The sequence below is a fragment of the Periplaneta americana genome, chromosome 4 (genome assembly GCF_040183065.1).
Source record: "Periplaneta americana isolate PAMFEO1 chromosome 4, P.americana_PAMFEO1_priV1, whole genome shotgun sequence".
Taxonomy (NCBI): domain Eukaryota; kingdom Metazoa; phylum Arthropoda; class Insecta; order Blattodea; family Blattidae; genus Periplaneta; species Periplaneta americana.
In genome coordinates, this window is record NC_091120.1 from 164488164 (window position 1) to 164513212 (window position 25049).

The 25049-nt window shown below is 36.6% G+C and overlaps 1 protein-coding gene across 1 annotated transcript in view; it reads right to left on the reverse strand.

The window, feature by feature from the left end:
• Positions 1–3565: 3565 nt before the first annotated feature.
• LOC138698391 (periodic tryptophan protein 2 homolog) overlaps positions 3566–25049 on the reverse strand; it is a 77665-nt gene continuing 56181 nt past the window's right edge. Inside the window, exons 14-19 of the mRNA XM_069824263.1 lie at positions 23301–23478; positions 20164–20307; positions 17695–17769; positions 13843–14074; positions 8565–8779; positions 3566–3700 (exon numbers count right to left, since the gene is read on the reverse strand). Coding sequence (XP_069680364.1) covers positions 3675–3700; positions 8565–8779; positions 13843–14074; positions 17695–17769; positions 20164–20307; positions 23301–23478 — 870 coding nt within the window. The 3' untranslated portion in view covers positions 3566–3674. The remainder of the gene's footprint in view (positions 3701–8564; positions 8780–13842; positions 14075–17694; positions 17770–20163; positions 20308–23300; positions 23479–25049) is intronic.

The window sequence follows — 25049 nt, forward strand, 5'->3', positions numbered from 1 at the left end:
AACATATTACACACTAATGTTTGTGGAAAATGCAATACCAAGAAGGATACATGTGACTGAAATGAAACTGACAACTCATATTAGGTACATCACAATACACAAATGATTAGAATTACAGAACTGTACCTGATCTGTGACCGTGAGATTCAGTATGGTGTGAAGCTTCCATGCTCTGCAATCAGAGCCTCTAAGCATCGTGGCATGGAATCAAAGAAGGCCTGGATATGTTGCTGGGGAATCTCCCTCCATGCAATTTGTATGCGAGTCCACAAAGCGTCAAGTGTGGGTGCCGGAGGACCATGACGAACAAGTTGCCGACCAACCATATCCCAGACATGTTCGATGGGCGACATGTCTGGCGAACGTGCAGGCCAGGGAAGCAGTGATACCCATACTTCTTCAAAGAAGGCTTGCACAATCCTCGCCACATGTGACCAGGCATGTCCTGCTGAAATATGGCATGTGGAGTTGCCTGAAGGAGGGGCAGTACCTCAGGCTCTAAAACCTCCCTAATGTAGCGGTAGCTGTTCAGATTGCCCTGAATACATGGGAGGTGAGATCGCATTTTGTATCCAATGGCACCCCAAACAATCATAATAGGTGTTTGTCCACTATGCCGCTCAACAATGCAGACTCTCAGAATGCGTTCACCATGGTAGCATCTAACATGTATGCGGCCATCATTGCAGGACAAGTTGAAGTGGGACTCGTCCAAAAGCACTACATTTTGCCACTCAGCATGCCAGTATCAGCGTTCACGTGCCCATTGCAGTCTGAGGTGATGGTGGTTTCTGGACAATGGAAGCCGACACAACGACATGCGATCCATAGTCCAGCCCTCAAAAGGCGACGACAAACCATTGACGCATACAGCTCCACACCTGTTGCAGTACTCCAACGTCGACTCAACACTGTTGATGAAGCTGTACGGTCCAGCACAGCCATGCGGACAAGATGGCGGTCATCTGCTGTGGTCGCATTACGTGGTCCAGTACCTGCTTGTCTCTGCATACGACCCTCTTCTATCCACTGGTTCCACACACGCATCACTGTCGTAGCAGCATGCCCTGTACGAGCCGAAATGTCACGGTATGACAAACCTGCTTCCCGGAGACCAACCATTCTGCCCGTTCGAACTCACTCACGTGCTGATATTGCGCCCTTCCACGTTGACGAGACACACCTTCACTAACTTTCATGTTTCCACTTCCTTTGGAAGCTCTGCACGACTGAGCAAGGCATAACACTGACCTTGCTGGTGACACAAGAGAAATCACTGTTGGGCCTATGTGTACACCATATCTCTAGAAACGTAATCAATTATTGGTGGTGCACTGTTCTACACATCTCCCCGAGTTGGAGTCATTCGTGGCATTCTTTCTGGGTGTTGCACTTTTCACAAACAGTAGTATATATACACTTCTTAAATACTCAAACATGTCGATCGATTATCTCTTTAACAATAACTGTTTGCTCAATTTGATAAATTTCATATATTGATAATGAAGGTCGGAGGTTGACATATATATCGTAATATCGATTATCAAGTTCTATATTCGATATGAGCTTGGCTAAAATGCGTCGCGTCAGTTTACTCAGCCATTTGCTTTTGAGATCACAGCAGAATTGAGTAGTTATTCTAGTTATATTGGCAAAGTAGATTGAATTTGTGAGACACATGCTCCTTCGTAAAATGGGATGAACAACTATAATTGTTCATGAATATGCTTCAGACACCAAGATAGTTTTTTGTAAATTTTGCAATTGCCCCGTTGGAGAATAAAGCATTTTCAGAATGTTGTTTGCAAGTACTGTGGGCACCAACAAACAGTGTTGACAGTGAACGTGTTTTATCACAGTATGGTGCTGTTGTTTCAGACAGACCATGTAATATGAAGGAGGAAAATGCTGAACTGTTCACAATGTTATCTTTTGAGAATTGAAAGGCAGAATGCACAAAGTTTCCTTTGGGAAAAAAATAGATAATAACTTGGAAAAAAACAGATGCTAAAAATTCAGGTTTCTAATTATATTGAGTGTAACAGTGGTACCAGATACAAAATTGTGAGGTCCACATCACATGGATGTAATTGTTGATATGAAATGTATCGTATATCAAATCAAAGTAGTGTTAAACATTTTAAAACTGCAACAAAATTGACAAAAATGTTGTATGTCCTAGTCATTGAACATACAGTACTATTTCATGAGACAGTAGTTATTTTAGTTGGTAAGTCAAAAGGTAAAGGTGAAGTTATCCTTATTGGAGGCCCACAGAGTATCAGGAGGACAAGGTTTCTGTTTTAGGCAACAATTGATATTAGATACGGTAAGGATATGAATTCTACAGCTTGCCTCTTTTATTCCCAAGGAAATTCCCCTGCTACTAATTTCTGTTAAGGTGCATACAACGTAGTGAACGAACAATGAATGAATGAATGAATGATGAAGCCAAACTTCGTTGTTCATTCGCTGTTCGGAGCAACATACAAATCATCAGCAAATGGTCAGAGAACATTCGCATTTGCTGATTATCAGCAGTAATAGCAGACAAGATATAATTATAGAAAGTGTAGCTGTTGTTATTATTATAGGCAGTTTAACAAAAGGAAAGTTAAAAAACAAAAGGTGATGGTGGCAGACGCCACTCTACGGAAGTCGTAATCGATATAGAGACACTGATTTGCTTCATGATTTACATGGAATTGAATTGGGACAGTTTCACAACTTCTGTCTCATTTCAGAAACATACTTCGAAATATTGCTGTGTAAAATATGGCCATAAAATTTCCTGCTTCCTATATACATCAATAAGTTTGATGACAGCTTCTTCAGTGCACTCGAGTTTCAACGTCCTGTTGGTGAAATTAAACTAATCGCTGCATTCTGCTACAAACTGCAAACAAGTGGCAAATCCTGTCCACAGTGAATACCAACTTCCTTTGATGTACCGACAAGTGACGGATCACTACCGAAGGCAAATCAAATGATCGGTTTGCCTTTGCTGCGTCGTCCACACGTTCCGATTTCAATCAGCAAATTCATTTGTTTGCCTTTCGTTTGTTTGCTACGTGTGTACGCACCTTTACAGAATGAGTGAACCCCAAGGTTATAGTGGGGCCGAAAGGATTACATCAATGGAGGAAAGCGATGACCCATCAGGGATCGAACCCGTGACCTTCGGGTTTGCAACACAAGACCTTAATCGCGATGCTACTGTGTGCCTCTTCAATTGGTGCACAAACTATGCAATAGGAAAGTATCATCTGCATGATAGTTTATTAACAGGATGAGACTAAGAAGTCCTAGGAAAGGAACAGGTATTAGTTTGCAGTGGTGGTGGGCTCGTCATCGGCAACTGCAATGGTCATGTTACTGGTGCCTGTAGTAGTGCAGTGGTCTTTAATATTGATTATAATGGTGATGGTCTTAGTAGTGGCAGTGCTTGGTGATAGTAGCGGTAGTCTTATTGTTGGTGATAGTAGTGGTATTGGTCTTGTTGCTGATGGTGATGTTTTCGATTAAATATTGCATTAACTTTTTTAAACTTCAGAGAAAAAGCATATGTAGTATAAAAGTTTTATTTTATATACTTAAATATTACAACACTAAGTTGTAGTACATATTTCACAGCCTCTTCTCCCCTGATAATCTCTCCAGCACAATGGCAAGTTTCAGTCTCCTGAATCAGAATCCATATCTGTAACAAATAGATAAATAAATGTATAAATGAACTACTATGTGCTTCACTTATGCAGTAACATACAAAATAATCTTACGTTTATAGATTAACCACGTGACTCATTGGAAGGTTATATTGCACTAGTTCAGCTTGTCTCATGCAGTATCTACAGCGAGGATCACGTAAGTGTAGTTCCTAAAAATCTACTTTGGCCGTCTCTTCAGTGTTACCAACTAATAGCAGATATCACCAAAGAGGGTAAAATCACAATGCGACGAACTGAAACAACAACGACGACAATAATAATAATAATAATAATAATAATAATAATAATAATAATAATAATCATAATGATAATAATAATAATGATAATCATGATTATGATGATAATGATAATGATAATAATAATGATAATAATAATGATAATAATAATAATAATAATAATAATAATAATAATAATAATAATAATAATACAGTATTAACAATAATAATGTCTTGCTTATTTACCACATCTCATCTTTATGTTGCGAGGTGTTTCCTAAATAGTTAAAAAATTTATGATATAGTGTATTTTCCTCCTGAATTTCTCGCATATTATGTGTGCTGGTGCAGGTGTTACGTGCTGTCTCTTCTCACTTTATAGATCTCTTGTGTATGGAACAACAACTTTTGATGGAGAAATCATTGCAATAAGTGAAAGTCTCAGGAATCTTCTATGCTACATCAATAAATTTAAGAATGCAGTTATATTGTCAAACTTCAAAGCAGCTATTCTATCAATAGTCTCTAGACACACAACTTCATCTCAAACAGCAGAAATAACTAAAATGCTCTCTCAATTAATATCACTCAATAAAAGAATTGTATTCCAATGGATACCATCCCATTGTGGAATCCTGGGAAACGAGAATGCGGATGCTTTAGCAAAGAAGGGCAGCACTGCTCCTTACAGACCTGTTACTAAATCTACGTATTACTCTGTGAAAAGATTTATTAAATCTACATACTTAGACTTCAACAAACAAAATTTGATAACACAATCTCAAGGGAAAAAATGGAACTCTCTGCATCATAATCCACAGTTAATTCCCGATTTACCACGAAAATCGTCTGTAGCTGCATTTAGATTGGCAACAGGCCATGATTGTTTGGCCAAACACCTGCATAGAATTGGAATATATCAGTGCCCTAACTGCCCATTGTGCAACTCCAACCAAGAAATGGATTCGGAACACCTCAAAATCTGTGCTTCAGTGGCTGAAATAATATCTTTGAAAAGTATTGGAGTGCAAGAGGTCAAATGACTTTATTGTCAAACGCCTGGCATTAGAAAACAACAACAACAGAATTGGAATATATCAGTCCCCTAACTGCCCATTGTGCAACTCAAACCAAGAAATGGATTCGGAACACCTCAAAATCTGTGCTTCAGTGGCTGGCCATGATAATATCTTTGAAAAATATTGGAGTGCAAGAGGTCAAATTACTTTATTGTCAAACGCCTGGCATTAGAAAACAACAACAACAGGATTAGTATGATCTAATATTAAAATCTATTTTGTCTGGCAACATGAAATTCATTGCTTTGACTAAACAGTTTACGATTAATGAGACCTAACCTAAAAATATATTTACCTACTTGCATTTTCATAATTTCTTTTACTGCAAACTGAAATTATTGTTGCTGCCAACATAACAGTTAGAAAATAACTGCCAGTTGTAGTATTTATCAGTACCGAAATTCGAAACGAAGTTGGTAAAAGAAAATCCAACCTGAGAGCTAGAAAATCACTATAATCCACTAGCATATGTAGTAATAGAGGAAGAATGGTTAGGTTTCACCCTTAGGGTATTAAGTAAGGTGATCTGGACTATACTATGGTGCCAGGTTCTCCCTATGACATGTTGTAATTAAGTCAACTGTTCGAATACAGGTTGGAACCTCATATGTAGAGTCTGGATTTTTATCTAATATTGATTCTAAAAATATGTAACAAAACCTCAAAATATGTACTAAATATTAGGGTGACCAGACATCCTCTTTTGTTCAGATATGTCTTCCTTTTTAGGCCTCTGTCCGGGGTCCGGGCGGATTTTTAAAAATCAAGAAATGTCCTCCTTTTCATAACTTGTATGCCTGATATTTTGAAATTATCTGATTTGACGTCTTTTTCAAGTAATTTGCTAAGTAGGTGGCAGCAGCATTGACGGAATATACTCTTTGCCAACGATCATAACTCTTTTTGCTCTTTCTTGTTATGGTAATTGCTCAGAGGTAGCTAGTAAATCGAGAGATCGAGGTGCGAATGTGAATCTAAATAGATATTTTCTGTCCTCTTTAATAATTATTATAGTTCCCTTGACTTTCATAGCTAGCTAACTGTAAAATCATTATTATTAAGTTTTTCATAATTATTTTCCAGTAAAATAGATATTGATTTAATTTAAAGTTTAATGTAAGCCTAAGCCTAAATCTAAGTATACATATTTTTTGTCCTCTTTTTTTTTTTTTTAAGAACAATGCCCTCCTTTTTATCGATGTGAATCTGGTCACTCTACTAAATATGTAATATCAAAATTGTACAGAGAGTAAAAAAATTGTTATTTATTTCTAAAATCAGTTTCAACATGCCTGACAGGGTTCCACGTTTCTCTACTGAGGATGTGTCTAACAGTAAATAAACTGACATAACTCCGATTTCTTTCAATGACTGCTTCGAATTTTTTCACGACTTAATTATTTCCAATTTCAAGGAGAGGAATGAGTTTTTTTTATACATTACTAACGATGTCTATCGATATCGTAAGTGAAAGTCCGATAGTTTCCAATTTTTTTATGCTTTCAAAAATTCAACTCAAGTTGCAATCGATATATACCACCTCACAAGCAATTTTAGAATTCTGTAAGATCTTTACGAAGCAATCAAGTGAATATTAGAATAAGAGGTAAAGCCACATCCAGTATAACAAAACGTATCTTCTCCATTTGCAGCCCTGTATCCTAGACACTCGCCCTTTTCTTCTTCTCTGTAAACACCACGTAACAATAGACAATTAAAAGTTTAGCTGCTTAGACATCGACTGACATGAGATTATATAGTGAGACCTGTCAATCACATAAGTTTTTCCAGGATCAAGAACGAAGTGCAAGATGGCAGAATTAGCAGGGAAACGAGTACCAGGTTATACCTGAGTGGTTGTCCAATCCTGAAGGCTGAAATTTGTATCCCGTTATATACTGACAACTTTGAGTTCAAAATTGTAAATATTTTTATTATTTCGTTTCAGTTTATGCTAAAATAATGATTATTTTCTATACATGGCACTTATCTAATTAAATGACATATGACACGGATGTTAATTTTATGTAAAAATACGTCATTATCTTGAAATATATAATATTGTACGGAATATGTAAAAATATGCAGCACTAAAATTAAATTAGCCTAAATCATCAACATTTTGAGTTTTAAGACAGCTACATACTAAGGAAAAAATATGCAATTACATAAAAATCCGGACTGTACTCATAACTGACACCAAAAAGGCATTACTCATGAGGCAACTAAGCCAGGAGATGAGGTAGAATGGTCAGTTCCTTTCCCCGTCCACAGAATACGTCGCTGACGAGTAATATATTGCTAGACATCGAAAGTTAAAGGCACTAAAAAATGGTATTTTAGGCGCCTAAAAAGACTCTAAAAACAACAAAAATATGGCAATAAAAAGCATTGAAATTATACTGAATTACCCATAATTCATAAAGAAAACATCCATAAGACCATAAGTAACTTAACAAAGTACATTGGAAAAGTAGTTTCTCTGTTCTATAGATTTGTTTCAAACTTTCGAATTCGAAATGAGGCAATGGAAAAAGTGAACAGCTTCAAATACTTGGGGGTGTACTATAAGCTGTAACATGAGCTGCTGCCAGGAAGTCAAAAGGAGGATAGCAATGACAAAGGAAGCTTTCAACAGAAAAAGAAACATCTTTTGCGGACCTCTGGAAAAAGAACTAAGAAGAGACTAGTGAAGTGCTTTTTGTGGAGTGTGGCATTGTATGGGGCAGAAACATGGACATTACGACGAAGTGAAGAGAAGTGACTAGAAGCATCTGAAATGTGGGTATGGAGGAGGATGGAGCATGTTGAATGGACAGACAGAATAAGAAATGAATCTGTGTTGGAAAGAGTGGGTGAAGGAAGAATGATGTTGAAACTGATCAGGAAGAGGAAAAGAAATTGGCTGGGTCATTGGCTAAAAAGAAACTGGCTACTGAAGGATGTACTGGAAGGAATGGTGAACAGAAGAAAAATTCGAAGCAAAAGAAGATATCAGATGATAGGCAACATTAAGATACACGGAAACATGCATCATATGTGGAGACTAAGAGGAAGGCAGGAAAATAGGAAAGATTGGAGAATTTGCAGTGAAAGACCTGCCCTTGGGCAGAACTCCATGAATGAGTGAATGTTACATCTGTCTTTTCGTGGCATTTTCAATAAATGACCTTGCATTTTTAGGACACACAGTCACTCTATGATATAGCATTCCCTTTCAATAGACTTCCTAACATGCTCCAAAACATCACAATACTGTTCAGCATGAACTCATTTCAGAAAGATGATAAACAGTACTCTGTTCAATTCAGGAGACCGAACATCACCTCCATTCTCCCCAGTTCCTTAAATAAATAATTCACAAGTTATGCTAGAGATCACTTACCAGACTGTAGTCCTGTGAAATTGAAAGAATGTTATCCATGAGAGCTAGCGATCTGTTTACCAGACTGTAGTGCCAAGAGATGGCAAAAGTGTTGGTCCCTTAGCTTTGACTTGTCCTGTACAATTTATTCTACACAGATACAATAAAATTGATTTACCTTTCACTGAATTAACCTCCATCATCTCATCCTCTTCTCCTTCTTCCTCTTCTTCCTCATCACTGACAATGTCGTCATTGTCACTGTCATCCTCCTCCTTATTCCCTTCCATTGCCACTTCCATTTCTTCTTCTTCCTCGTCCTCCTGCTTTATTGCAGCTTTGCTTTGTCCAAGTCTTACAAGGAATTGCATAGTGTATTTGTTGAAGTCGCATCTGCAATAAAAATATACAACACATATGCATAAAAACTTTCATAAATGATCCTAAAACTGTTAACATCCAAAGCCAAATGTTCTCCATACTACTGAAACATCTTATTTTTTTTATTATTCTGTCCCAGATACATACACTACAGCTTATTGGCTTTCAGTACCACTCTCATATTTTACACTTTTGTATCTTCAATCAAAAAGTTGCAAAAGGCAGATATGGCTAGATTTACACTTACACTGAATGATTGTCGAGATGATTACACAGAATCTGAGCACAGTGGAACGAGAAGTGGAGGGGAAATCTAGCCCCTCAGTATTGCCTGACATCCCTCCGCTTCGAGTAAAGTGTGCCATCAAAATTCTCTGTTGTAAGATTGTTCAGAAAGTGGCGAGACACTGGTTGTGCTAATAGCAGGGTGACCAGCCATCCTGATTTTACTGAGACAATCCCAGTATTTGGTACTGGGTCATTTGAAAAATTTGTATAACAAATGGACGATTGAGAACGTCAAAATTAAAGTACTATTTAGTGCATATTCTGCATGTATTAATATAGTGCAATGTCTCTGCCATAGTAATCAACCACTGTACACTCACCTTGCTTTACAGCACGGTTTTGAATGATGTAACAGACATGACGGAGTAACAGATCTGACAGGTAACAGACATGACAAAGCAAACATAAGCATGTGCTAACCTAAAATTTTTTTGCTTAAAAATCTTCAAAATAGCAACTTAACTACTGCACACGTGCACTATTATGTCCTCTTGATCTTGACTTTATATGTTATTTGTGGAAAACACAACACAAACAGATCTGACAGAGTAAAAATGCACGCTTAGACTAAAACATAAAGCAAGAGTATGACACACAATCTCGCCAAATCAAAATGGGTGAACATAGCAGTACAATCAAAATGACTCTTTGTGCATCATCTTGGCTTGTGCTGACATCTGTGGGGTTTCTTTTTCAACTGTGTATCCATAGGAACAAAATGGTGTAACAGACCCTTACTGACTTACTGGACTAGAGTAGTTATGCAATAATATTTAAGGAAATATAAACTCAGACATAAATGAATAAGTTTTGATAATATCAAATGTTTCTTTGATTTTTTTCTCAATTACATTATTAAACGAACCTTTATCTGGCCATAATCTTAATTAAAAACTTAATTAGTATGGACACAGCATTTTAGCTGTTACTATGAGAATTTTATTTTATTCTCGTGAAATATTTCACATGAAGGAAATAATTCTTGTGACGTTTACTACATTATTATTGAAACTACTCACTGTTAGGAATTTATAACTCTATTGTTATAAATGCAATAATGGGAAGGGTAGGAATTGATGGACGTCATTTGTTATACAAATTCTGCAAATGACCCTATTACATTCCAATATTCCGAAAAGTTTTCTCGTGACCCCAAAATGCCCCAGTTTCCTTCTAGAGGTTGAAACCTGTTTTCAGAGCGGTTTCAGTTTTCCCTCAAAATGTAATGCGATTCACTGAAATTATGTTCGCAGCTCCATTTTCAATCAGACGCACGACAGCTCATGAAGAATCATGACCGACCAGTCAGCTGCTGGCCTCACGTCCTCATGCCGAAGAAGAGGTGGACGATCATCCAACCAGAATGGAGGTACTGTGTGGTTAGCACGGTGGTCCCCCCAAGCCGTTATAGCTGGCTTCCGTAACTAAATTTCACTACCTATTGTAGCTCCCCAAGTGCATTATGATGCTGAGTGGGCACTGGTCCCATACACTGGCCGAAATTGCATGAGAAAATTTCTTCCCCCAAGAGGACTCAACCATCACGCATTCTGTAACATAAGTCCTAGGCAGGATGCCTTAGATCATGACACCACGGCACAGGACGCAGCTCCATTTAGGTTCCACAATTCATAGCAACCATCCGAGCATGATCGACGACCTCTGCTTTGAAAGATTTACTATTTTACTTCGCAAATTGGAAGAGTAGTCCATTACTTCATCTCAGTTTTGTACATGAAAGCTAAAACCTTCTTCTCCAACTGGATTTTTTGAAAATCATTTTCGGGCTGAACTTTTAGAGAAATTGAGAAAAGAACATGTCAACTGTAAAATGAGTTTACATTTATGTCAGTAGGTAACGAAAAATATTACATTCAATACAGGACACAAATTTTGTTTCTGAAATGAATTTTCTGAATTAACATAACCTCCAATACCTTCTTTTTCAAACCATGTGGTCAAATTTAATTGATTAACTGTATCATATATTTTAAACAAGATTTTTTATAGAAAAATGTATTCTGAACGTCAGTTCATAATGCATGGAATCCATCAGTAATGCTATAAAATGCCATTTTTTTAAACATTTTTGCTATAAATACTACAATTTCACACCTATACCAATATAGTAAAGTTTTTTCATTGTGGAAAACGTAATTATGTGTCTTTCACATGTCAAATTTTATGTTACCTTGTTAACATGTTTCGGCCTGCTATTGGCCATCATCAGAACTGGTTGTTCCTGGTCTTAGCGCACTTTGTTTTGTTTCCTGTGGGGGTGTGTTTGTGTAGTGTAATGTGGAGTCAAAGAGTGTGTGTGTTCTGAAATTGAGTTGTGTGTTGAGAATTTCATTTGGATGTGTTTTTGTGAGTTTGTATATTTCGTATTGTTCTAGTGTGTTTAGTTTCTGGCTTTTTGGTTGGATGTGTAGAATTTCCATGTCTGTGTTGATGTCTGTATGTATGGTTGGCATTTGTGATGTGTTCTGCTATGTGTCAATGTTTTATAATTTTGTTATGACTGTGATGTGTTCTTTGTAACGTGTTTGAAATGATCTGCCTGTCTGTCCTATGTAGCTGTATTTGTTTGTTTGTGTTGTTTCTGTGTTGAGATGTTTTTGTAGAGTATTATTTGTTCTGTATGCGATGTTGTAATTTAATTTCTTGAATGAGGTTGCAATCTTGTGTGTGTTTTTGTTTTCGTATGTTAGTGTGATGTATTTTTTGTGTTCTTGTGTTTGTGTTGTATTCTTATGGTTTTTATGATTATGTTTTGTCTTACGTATTATGTTGTCTATTATGTTAGGATTGTATCCGTTTTCTTGTGGTATGCATTTGATTATGTTTAGCTCTTCTTTGTAATCATGTTGGTTCATTGGTATGTTGAGTAGTCTGTGTACCATTGTTCGGAATGCAGCTTGTTTGTGTTGTGTTGAGTGATTGGATGTGTTGTGTATGTGTGTTGTTGTTGTGGGTTTTCTGTAGACTTCGAATGTGTGTTTGTTGTTGACTTTTGTTACTGTGATGTCTAGAAAATTTATGGATTTGTTGTTTTCAATTTCTAATCTGTAGTGTAGCTTTGGGTGTATTTTGTTTGTGTGTTGATGTAGGTTTTGAATGTCTTTTGTTTCCTTTGTATAGTATTAGTAAGTCATCTACGTACCTGTGCCAATATATGGTGTTGTCTGCGTGTTTGTTGTCTTTGTTTAGTATGTATGTCTGTTCTATGTGGTGTATGTTTCATTGTTTGTGAAATAACTCGACAGAATATTTAGCTACACAACAATCACAATATGCCATATTATAGCAATGACTAAATATTTCAGTTACAGCCAAACAAGTAGATAAGACCATGCAGATGGTGCACCAAGCTGTAACATGAATATGCTGTGTATGTTCTACTTGACTAGCAGAAAAGAAATGGGGATGCTCTAGGAATACTTTGAACACTACATACAAAATGTTAATACAGCCAGTGCTGACATACTGTGGAGAAATTTTAATTACTTCACCTTTCATAAACGAAATAGAATATGTTCAAAACCAAGCTCTCAGGCTCATTACTGGTGGAATCAAAACAACTCCAATAGATTCTATGAGATTCCTCACTAATATTAACAGCATCAAAATGACAATAGAAGAAAAAGCACTGATTCAATATGAAAAACTTATCGATTACCAGGAAACAATTGACATTCATACAGTCCTCTCTGTAGATTGAAAACTCAAAAAAAGTTTTATATCCATGGTTCAAGAATTAAAGCAAAAAATCAATATCCCGAATTTAAAAGAAAACTTACAAATTAAACCAAACTCTTTAACTCTATTAAATGTAGAATATAATCTAAATTTAACAGAAGAAATACTGAAATCAGAAGTAAGCACTGACATAATGAAACAATTGTCTTTAGAGACAATTAATATTAGGTACCCTCCACAAAACTGGCTTCATTTATACACCAACGGATCCTTGATCTCCAGAGAACAAGGTGCCAGTGCAGATGTTACATGCTGTCTCTTCTCACTTTATAGATATCTTGGACATGGAACAACAAGTTTTGATGGAGAAATTGTTGCAATAAGTGAAAGTCTCAGAAATCTTCTATTTCACATCAATAAATTTAAGAATGCAGTTATATTGCCAGACTCCAAAGCAGCTCTTCTATCAATAGTCTCTAAACACACACCTTCATCTCAAACAGTAGAAATAACTAAAATGCTCTCTCAATTAACATCACTCAATAAAAGAATTGTATTCCAATGGAAACCATCTCATTGTGGAATCCTGGGCACCGAGAATGCGAATGCACTAGCAAAGAAGGGCAGCACTGCTACTTACAGACCTGTTACTAAATCTACGTATTACTCTGTGAAAAGATTTAAATCTACATACTTAGACTTCAACAAACAAAATTTGATAACTCAATCTCAAGAAAAAAAATGGAACTCTCTGCATCATAATCCACAGTTAATTCCCGATTTACCACGAAAATCGTCTGTAGCTGCATTTAGATTGGCAACAGGCCATGATTGTTTGACCAAATACCTGCATAGAATTGGAATATATCAGTCCCCTAACTGCCCATTGTGCAACAAAAACCAAGAAATGGATTCGGAACACCTCAAAATCTGTGCTTCAGTGGCTGACCATGATAATATTTTTGAAAAATATTGGAGTCCAAGAAGTCAAATGACTTTATTGTCAAACGCCTGGCATTAGAAAACAACAACAACTTCACTATGGCACGCAAAACCTGGTATGACTTGTGTTATAACGCAGCACTTACATTTTAGCAAGATCCTCATACTTCTTGGTGAGGTTCTTCTGCAAAGTAAGAAAGATAGGCATGACTTGGGCCTTCTTTGAGTGAGCCTGCAACACAGGACCATGCACAGTGAGGATGTGCTGCACCCACATCAAGTAGAACTGGATGTGACATGTAGACTCCAGGCTGGACGCCACAAATTTTAGTGTTCTTTCCATGTACGCCTCTGGGAGTGACCTCACTGTTAGCTCCACTGCAATCATATCAACAAAAACTTATATTCTACATGCCCCCACATGCCTCCACAGGCAATCCAAAAATTTGCCACTACCTTTTTTCTCTAATTTTTATCCCTCCACTTTCATCCTCGATAAATGGCAGAATAAACAAGGCTTGTGAATTCTAAGTTTAATTTAAGGAATGACTTAGGCTGCCTTGAATAGCTCAGTTGGAAAAGCACTAGCTTATGAAGATTGTGATGGGGGAGTCGGATTTGCAGTAGAGAAAGCCGAAGTTCATGAGAGTTTAGTTCGGGATTCCAGTTTTCATCATTCCACCATTATTTCCCATTTCAATATTTACATAATATACTGTAATCATTTATTTATTCAAGAAAACAACATATACATTCAGAAAGGAAACTGTTATTTGAACCCAGGAATAGAATATCTCCACTTTGGTAAACAAATATCTGTTATATAGAACTACATTGCATTGTGCTAGTGTGAAACACCACCTAAATTTTCGGGTGCTTGTGTAGAAGGGGTTAAGTACGAATTGGCCAAAATGGGATAAGTACAGATTTGAATTCGCCAAGATTACTTCTTCCTTGTGTTGAAGGAGTTAAGTCATTCTTCCATTGATGACGCAGCTATAGTGCTCCGTATTTTGTGATAAAGGCATTATGTTCAGTACCAAAGGAGAGACATTTACATATCTGACAATTTGACTTAACCCCCTTTATACAAGCACCCGCGAATTAATATTTGGTCGGAAGGTGAAGACTCATTTAAATTTCTTACTAAGGTCGTTTGTAGAAAGTCGAGTAAGGAAGAAATTGTATTTACTTAGCCTACTGGTAAACCACCTCTGCATCTCTTACAGATTCTGTTTTAACAAATGCATCACATTAAAAAAAACTTTTTATGCAATAGAGTATTTTTAAATGACAATATTAATGAACATATCTTGGAGCAACAGTAATAAATATAAATGACACCCAGGAGGAAATTAAATAGAGAATAAATATAGGAAATGCCTGTTATTATTCGGTTGAGAAGCTTTTGTCATCTAGTCTGCTGTCAAAATATCTGAAAGTTAGAATTTATAAAACAGTTATATTACTGGTTGTTCTGTATGGTTGTGAAACTTGGACTCTCACTTTGAGAGAGGAACAGAGATTAAGAGTGTTTGAGAATAAGCTTCTTAGGAAAATATTTGGGGCTAAGAGAGAAGAAGTTACAGGAGAATGGAGAAAGTTACACAATACAGAACTGCACGCATTATATTCTTCACCTGACATAATTGGGAATATTAAATCCAAACGTTTGAGATGAGCAGGGCATGTAGCACATATGCGCGAATCAGAAATGCATATACTGTCTTCGCGCTACGAGTTGGCGCGGAAAGTAGATAGGCGGGACGGGGGAACTTTACGCTACACTCTGACCTGAAAACTTCAGTCCACTTACTTGGCTACAAGGGAACGGAGTCAGACATAAAAGATTCCGCATCTTCGGTGTTGTCGCTATGACTATCATTATCACATTTTTCAAAATTGCTGGAGTATGATCTGTCCATGATAATCGTCTGTTTATGTTCCAGCCGTGTATATTAATTCGAATCTCTCAACAAAGCCATTAGCCCCACCCCCCCATCCTGATGGACTACAATGAGTGTTCTGGACACATTTGTGGTAGTCAAAACTCCCGTAACATTTTTATCGTGCCAGCACTTGGGAAACGTTAAATTGGTAGGCCTAATCTATCCGTATCTCGTCCAGATACAAAATCTGGTTTTTCCACTTTCCTAAGCTTTCCTATTTGCTGTAGATATCTTCACGTATTCTAATTTACAGTGTTTTCCTCAATTTTTTTTCTGTACACTTCTTCCACATGAAATCCTTTTTCTTCAGTATTCGTCTTAATGTTGTCTTTCATTTCAAATCAATTTTCTCTTGTAAAAGGGTAGAAGTTTGTTGCAGCTTGGTACTATTTCATTTTTACTTGTTATTTAACGACATTGTAATAACTACTAGCTTCTTCAGTGTCGATTGAATTTATGATCGTGAGATGGTATTTGGCGAAATGAAACCAAGTAATCGCCATAGATTACCTGACATTCGCCTTCCGCTTGGGAAAACCTCGGAAAAAACCCAACCAGGTAGTCAGCGCAAGCGGGAATCGAACTCACTCCCGAGCGCAACTGCAGATCAGCAGGCAAACGCGCTACCTCCTGAGCTACCCCAGTGGCCCTCTTTCTTTTTCAAATAAAAAATTCTCAATTATATCTTTTCTGTCAATCTTCGGTCAAAGTCATCTACATTTGCATTTCGGTAGTCTGGACGTTTCCGTTTTTTTTTTCTACCTCGGGTGTCGACAACGCACTTTCTTCTGTGCAGTCTTTCATTTCATTCCTTACACGCTGTATTGTTCTTGTGGATAGATTAGAGTACTTTTCTACCTTTGCTGTAGGTTTCGTAAGAGAAATGCAAAGGCACTGTTGTTCTTTTTCTTCATCACAGAATGATTTTGCACTTCTAATAATATTCCTTTCTTCGCTATAGATTGTCAGTCCTTGTTTCCTCTTTGTCGACATATTTACAATAAACAAAAAACTGCTATAAACCTAAATAACAGTATACAACAGCATAAATTCTATAAACTATATTATTATCAACACTATTAAGATGAAAAGCAAAGGATAACTATAGCAATACAAAGATTTGCGGTATACTGAAAACAATTGTCTTGTTGAAACTAATAAAACACTACAATAAAAACCCCACTATTGTTTTCACAAAGTCGCAAAGATTCATAGACACGTGCAGTAGATGTTTGTGAAACAGGAATATTGCAGTGAACAGCGAGGTGCGCATGCTCGACTGTTTCCCCTCCACCCCGTCTAAGTACTTCAGCCGCCTTCTCCTGGCGTGACAGCAGTAGAGTGTTAGCTACGAGATCGGAGGGAAAAAGACCTTTGGGGAGGCCAAGACGTAGATGGGGATAATATTAAAATGGATTTCAGTGGGGTGGGATATGATGATAGAGACTGGATTAATCTTGCATAGGATAGGGACCGCTGGTGGGCTTATGTGAGGGTGGCAATGAACCTGCGGGTTCCTTCAAAGCCATTTGTACTGTATTGTATTATTAATGAACGGATAAGATAATAAAACTGAATGTAGAAAAGCAACCAAACATAACTTCTGAAAGTAACCCTTGCCATCCTGCTTCCTGTTTTTTGAAAAGGGATCTTAATATCTCAGGTAATTAAACAAAAGCAAAAGCTTCTCCAGTACTTTACCGAATCTCAATGTAAATTTAAATTGTTTTATTTAACGACGCTCGCAACTGCAGAGGTTATATCAGCGTCGCTGGTGTGCCGGAATTTTGTTCCTCAGGAATTCTTTTACATACCACTAAATCTAATGACATGAGCCTGTCGCATTTAAGCACACTTAAATGACATTGACCTGGGCCGGGATCAAACCTGCAACCTCGAGCACAGAAGGCCAGGACTAAACCGACTATGCTACCCAGGGCAACATCTTGATGTATAATGATAAAGTATGTGCCATTTGAACTACCATTACTTCAACTAGGATTATTTTAGCAGTTGATAGCGCCTGTACAGGATGACAATCCCACTTACCATCACTAGGTTTTGTAGACTCTATGACCTCCTGAATCAGATTCTGCTCGTTTAACTTGATGGCCATCATGAGGGCTGCAAACACAAAATACTCATTCGTTATTCTGCAACAAAAACTTACGGACTTTTTCCCCTACACAACACGACCTCTATAATGTAGTCAAGTGTTTACTATACTCACAGATTTCTGTTTATTTTCTGTAATAAAAAAATGCATGTACAGTGTTGCCAAAAAGTTTAAGGACACCTACAATTCTTATAAAATACTGCACTGCCCTTAGATTATTAGACAATGTTTTAACTGTTGATTAACAATAGGAAAGACTAATTTTTTTAGTGCAATTTCGGTATTTAATGATGACTGTTTGTCCTCATAGAGAATTTATAAATTTTTCAAACGAAATAAAAAAACTCAAACAAACTCAAATGCAACACCTGCAGCAACTTCTACATAGGACAGCAATAGTTTCACTATCTATGATAAATCCACGTTTGAAACTATTTCACTAAACTATCTAAGTATATAATTATAATATATTATTATGTCTGTCAATAGAGAAAAATATGATATCAAAAACGCTTTTTTTTTCAACTGAAAGCATTTAAAATATACACTCTTTATTAATTCCGAGAGTAGTGACTAGATATTGAAACAGATTAACCAACACTACAATAGGACTCTGGTCTTGCACAATCAGCTAAGTTACCTCTTTTACAATGTTGTCATTTGAGTCAGTGTACAAATAAAAATATTGGAGAATTGGAAATAAATGCTAATTTGTTTAAATATGCTCTAATATCTGTAAAATTGGGGTTTTTACCAATCCCGAATGCCTTTAATCAGGATTCCACAAGGGACATTGGAAGAATCCCACCTAAATTAGGATATCTGGCAACCCTGTGGGGATAATCTAAGAGCACATGAGGTGTACGAAAACAGACCGAGGGCTAGGCCTACAGCTCAACTCCAAAGTAGAACATCATATGTGAAATGGCAGAAATCTCTCCTGAAATGTTGCAACGAGCATTGAGGAGTTTCCAGTCCTGACTGCAAGAATACATTAACAATAGACGCCATCTTATTGGTCTAATGTTCAAGAAATGGTTACTGTAAGTGAAATGCTTTCTGATACAGTGATTTTTAATAATAAATTCACATTTTAAACTCATTTACTTTGCATTCTATTTCAATTTCAAAAGTGACTCTTCTTTCTGTCAGACCATGTGTAATGCTAGGCAAGCATGACGAACACGACAAGCCACGAGGACAACCAGGAAGGTGTCACATATCAGGAGACATAACCAGAAACATCCCAACCCAATCAAGATGAAACTATAAGGTGTAAGGGGTATAAGTGCCGTCCTTTTCATAGTCATCGGGGACAGTCTACAGGATCAGAAAATGTCCATACAACATAGGGTCAAAACTTCATAATTTTCCCAGAAAAAATATTTCTTTCCTTCTTTTATTTGCGTTATATTGCTTATATCGTAAGTAAAATTACAAGAACAATTACATCAGTAGGTATAACTAGCAAAAAGTTAATATTAGTTTAAATAAACATTTATGTGTTCTATTACGTGTTCGTGAAATTAAATAATAATGCATGCTTAAATTTGTTAATATTCTGGCGTGAGAGATGTGGTAACATGTTTAGCAGGATTCATGCTGCTGACAGCAGTCTGCACAGACGTACAGATCGGCTGAGTTCAAGCTCCCTGTACATAGGGCTCCTGCTGAGTGGACTAGCATTTCAGTACAGGTAGGACTATTCGATAAACAACTGACAATGTCATTCACAATTCATGAATATCATGATATGTTATTAATTTATGGAGAAAGTCTTCGTAATTCAAGTGCGGCAAGAAGGATGTACCGTCAACATTTTCCTCAAAGAAGGTTACCTAATCAGCGAACTTTTGTAGCAGTTTCTCAACGATTATTAGAAACTGGGAGTTTCTTATCCTGTTTCGAAAATCACACTACGAGAAATTTCTTTAAAAATGATAGTGCTTTACGGAAGCAGGAGAGATTAAAATTTTGCTTTTAGAGAAAAAGTTGGTGTGATTTTGTACAGTAAACCATTATTTTTTATTTTTTATATGTACAATAAAAAATTGAGCAATATTGTTAAATAAAATGTAAATTTAACATAATGTTCTATTAATAAGATTGAAAGTTTGTATTTGCTACTCGTTTTATGTAAACAATTGCCCTGTCCGCCCCTGCATTAGAACAGAGCATCTGTTTTGTACCGGTATGTCTGTGCCCGCTTGAGCTGTAATGTGTACTTGTAAACCTCCTCCTCTCCAACCAGCATATTCTAAACTTTAATAATTAGTTAAATATTGCAATTAGAACAAAATTCTGAGGACATTTTTTCTTCCTTATGGCATGAATAATCATCAGTTAAAATAGTAGCACTTATACCCCTTACATCCTGTATAATGAATTGATCTATTACTTACCTTTAGCATAATCACAATCTTTGAGTGTTTTCTTAACAGCATCTGGTGTAATACTCATCTCTAGTTGAAAAGGATCGAACACCATGCCTGTCTCTAATGAGTAAATAAGTAGGCCCTCTGTAGTGGCGGCTGCCCATGATTGACCTGTAGAGGTAAATAAAAAAATCCGTAAATACAGAGCCTTCAAATAGACGTTCATCCATAAACGTATGGCAGTGCATGGCAGCTGGAAGCACGCTGTTTGCCGATAGAGTCGGAATTCATAGCCCCTTAAGTCAAGCATATACAGGGTGTTCCGAAACTATTCGTTCAAATTAATACAGAAGGTAGAGAACATGAGAACAAATATATTTCGAGAAGGAATCGATGGATCGGCCAAGGTGGCCCCGTGGCCTGGCCACCCAGGTCACCTGACCTCACGTGTCTGGATTTCTTCCTCTGGGGGCATATGAAGCAGCTGGTGTATGAAACCGTTGTGGAAACAGAAGAAGGCTAATGGTCGCGCATTCGAGCAGTTCCTGTGAATGCCACTGATGTAATTAGCATGCTAAACTACCTTCTGTGTAAATCGTCCCTAGGATCAGAAATTGCCTTCAGGGACCATATGTACCATTACAAAATATATTTGTTTTGATGTTCTCTACCTCCTGTATTATTTTGAACGAATAGTTTCGGAACACCCTGTAGATTGTTCATGCAAATTAAAACAACCACCTACTTTTGTCATAGAAGATACTGAAAATGATGTCCTTGTGCCACCACACATTTCTCACACCTTTTAAGAAAACTTGGATTAACACACATTAGTTCGTCTTCTCAAATTGCTGCAATTTCCCTATATTGTCTTTCTGCCTTGCAACACATCTTTGCAAGACTGGAATTTACAACACAAAAGAATGTCCACTACCAGGATCATCAATGAACAAAAAAAAATCTGCTTCAATGCAATAAACTGAAGAAAAAAGCACAGCAGTGCAGAAAATTTTATTGCTCTTTACTGAGAGGCTAGAAGCAAAATGGGTTAAATGATCCCAAAAGCGGCCATTGGAGAACAGACAACAATTCAACAGAAAGGTGTATAACCATGATTGAGAAGGTGGTTGTGAAACTGAATTGATTATTATTGAAAGGTCACATGTCCACTTTTTTGACAAATTGAGTTATGACCACCATCATATTCTTCTTACTGTAGCGCACCGTTTGCTGAAGAAAAGGCACAAGTATGTACACTCTACCGAATGTTACAGTGTAAAGAATTTTCCGTTTAGTATTGAAAGGGCACGTGTTCAGGACATGTGACCTACCATCACTCTTTGCATGATGTACAATATAAAATCTCATGATTCAATCCTTTGTTTACAACAGTTACAAAATGGCGAGTAGTTGAATCATTAGGAAAAGAAGTGCCTAAAGATCAGAAAATATACTTTTAAATTTCACAGTATTTAGTGATGGTTTTTGGTACTGAGTCCCCGGGTAGGCCTGCAGTGGTTGCATATGAATATATTTATGTTACTAATGACACACACATTCAAGTTACTGCATAGAACTAATGCGATGTATTCTAATGACTTGAAACTACTTTAAAGTAAATCATATTATGGAAGAGTTCCAATATATAAGAAGAAAGTCGAAGATGTCAGCCAGGTTATCCAGTATGTACTTCCTGAATAACTCCAATTTTCTGAAGATATTTCCCAGTAGCCGCTAGAAGAAAAAAACAATGAAGATGACTGAAAACTACAGAGGAAGTATTTAATGAAGAAACTTAAACGCTTTTATGCTTTTAAATTGCTTTATTTGAGAAATAAGACATATTGCCGTAGCGAAATAATAATTTTCTTAACGGTTATATTCTTAAATATTTGTTAGTCAATAATAGTTAAAACGCATTTATTCATTTTATTACATTTTACTTATTGTTTATTATTGAAAGGGCACAAGCCCATCATAAATATTATTTTTTACACTTAAGTTTTAGTGATGTTACCATTAATTTATGCATGTAAATGTAACTTTACACCTCTGTCGTCCAATAAAAAAAATATCTGAATGCACTATAAAGAACCATTAGCAAAATAACTGACAAAAATGGACATGTGACCTTTCAAAAATAATCGGTTCAATTAGAGATGTTTTTCAATGTCTGTTTTTTGGCAATAGCAACGCATGGAGTACAATCAGTGTAACAGATCTAGGACATCGTTGTGTTACTAAAATTAACCTGTCGGTGTCGGATTCACAAATGCCACCTGTTGGACTTGTACAAACATTACATATAATAGGGCGCCAGTGGAATACGCAGAATTTTGTCAAGAGGGGGGTCATTATTAAAATATTGTTTACAATTTACATTATCGGTATTTTAAATTTTGTGCATTATTATTATTATTATTATTATTATTATTATTATTATTATTATTAAACATATGAACTGTCAAATGTACAAAATGTTAAATAAACGTTTTACTATGAAGTCAGAACTCAAACTAACGAACAAGAGAATACCACTATTAAAATGAGTTTAAAATCGACAATGCACAATATTTAACATCTGCACTGCAGAACTGTCAAAACAACCTTTCCAATATGTTTCACAACAAATTAAATTTCATATTACGTCGAATTAATTTTATTGCGCGGTCAGTCGTAGGCAGTAGATCTCTGTAAGATAAAGGTGGCATTATTATAATTCGAACCTGCCGCAGCACCAGGCACAGGGGTTATATTGAAGGAGGGGTAGGATGACTATATGCCTTATGTCGATGTAGATTTTGTTACTCTGACAGTGAAAATTAAAGAAGGGAAAACGATTATGGATAACAAAACATTCAAATCGAAATATGTGATTAAAAAAAAGTTCAAGGGGGGAGGGGGAGTTCAAACCCTTCAAACCCGGTAACCCCTCCCCTTGTGTATGCTCCTGTTGCACAGTAGCCAAAGCAAACCTAAATGGAACCATCTTAGGTCCAGCCAAATCATAGTCGTCCATGGCCACGTCTGAACTGATTTCTTCCCTCCAAACAATTCACACTTCCACACTATCGTAGGAAGCAATAAGGGCGAGCACGATAGAATATTGACGCCTATGATTCATGCCCTACGTAAACCTAAAATAAAGGTAGATGTGAACTCACCAGTAGGTGAAAACTGCAGGCAATACACCCTCACTTCTGGCTTGAAAACTCTCGCTGCCATGTCTCCAGACCGCACTCCTGGCAACTTGATGACAACATCACCACCTTCCCTCTCCTCTCGCTCTTCTACCAATGCCATGTTACCAAACTCAGTCATTTTTCTTCGGTTTATGAAATCCTGCACATAGCACAGTAAAGGAATAGAATAAAATACTCCTTGCACATCTGGATTTGATCATAGCAAAGATTTAAATTAATTACATTTTCATTAAGTATTCAAATAGCTAAAAATAGATTGATCAACAAAAGTACGAAAGAGGGTAGAGGAAGCAACGGGAATACATTTTTAAGAGGGTAATACCAAGTGAAAAGTGAAATACTGAACATGAAAACAAAATGAATTAAAAAAAAAATATTACAATGTTTCCATTGGGGTTCCTCCAAAATTTGTCCACCACTGTAATGGAGACCAATAAAACTTACCATTACAACGGGACCTATCATTATATCAGTTTTCATTGTACTGAGATCAAGTTAACAGCCATTTTTTAGTTTTCTACTTACAATATAAAACTGTCGTACATTTTATGTCACAGACTTAGCAAAATGTTAAAATCATAATACTGAGATACTTACTTACAAATGGCTTTTAGAGCACCCAAAGGTTCACTGCTGCCCCCACATAAGCCTGCCATTGGTCCCTATCCTGAGCAAGATTAATCCAGTCCCTACCATCATATTCCATCTCCCGCAAATCCATTTTAATATTATTCTTTCATCTACATCTCGGCCTCTCCAAGGGTCTTTTCCCCTCTGATCTCCCAAGTAACACTCTATACTCATTTTTGAATTCACCCATATGTGCTACATGGTCTGTCCATCTCAAATGTCTGGATTTAATGTTCTTAATTATGGTAGGTGAAGAATACAATGTGTGCAGTTCTACTTTGTGTAACTTTCTCATTCTCCTGTAACTTCATTCCTCTTAGCCCCAAATATTTTCGTAAGCACCTTATTCTCGAACACCCTTTAACCTCTGTTCCTCTTTCAAAGTGAGAGTCCAAGTTTCACAACCATACAGAACAACCAGGAATATAACTGTTTTATAAATTCTAACTTTCAGATTTTTTTAAAAGCAGAATGGACAACAAAACCTTCTCAATCGAATAATAGTAGACATTTCCCATATCTATTCTGCATTTAAGTACCTCCTGAGTGTTATTTATATTTGTTACTGTTGCTCCAAGATATTTGAATTTTTCCACCTTTTTAAAGGACAAATTTCCAATTTTTATATTTCCATTTCATACTATGTTCTGATCAAGAGATATAATCATATATTTTGTCCTTTCGGGATTTACTTCCAAACCTATCTCTTTCCTTACTTCAAGTAAAATTACCGTATTTTCCCTAATAGTTTGTGGATTTTCTCCTAACATATTCACGTCATCTGCATAGACAAGCAGCTGATGTAATCCGTTCAATTCAAAACCCTCTCTGTTTTCCTAGACTTTCCTTTGGTATATTGCAGAGCAAAGTTAAAAAATAAAAGTACATCTCCTTGCTTTAGCCCACAATGAATTGGAAAAGTGTCAGACAGAAACTGGCTTATATGGATTCTGCTCTATGTTTCACTGAGACACATTTTAATTAATCTAACTAGTTTCTTGGAATAGCACATTCAATAACAATATTATATAAAACTTCTCTCTTAATCAAGTCATATGCCTTTTTGAAATCTATAAATAA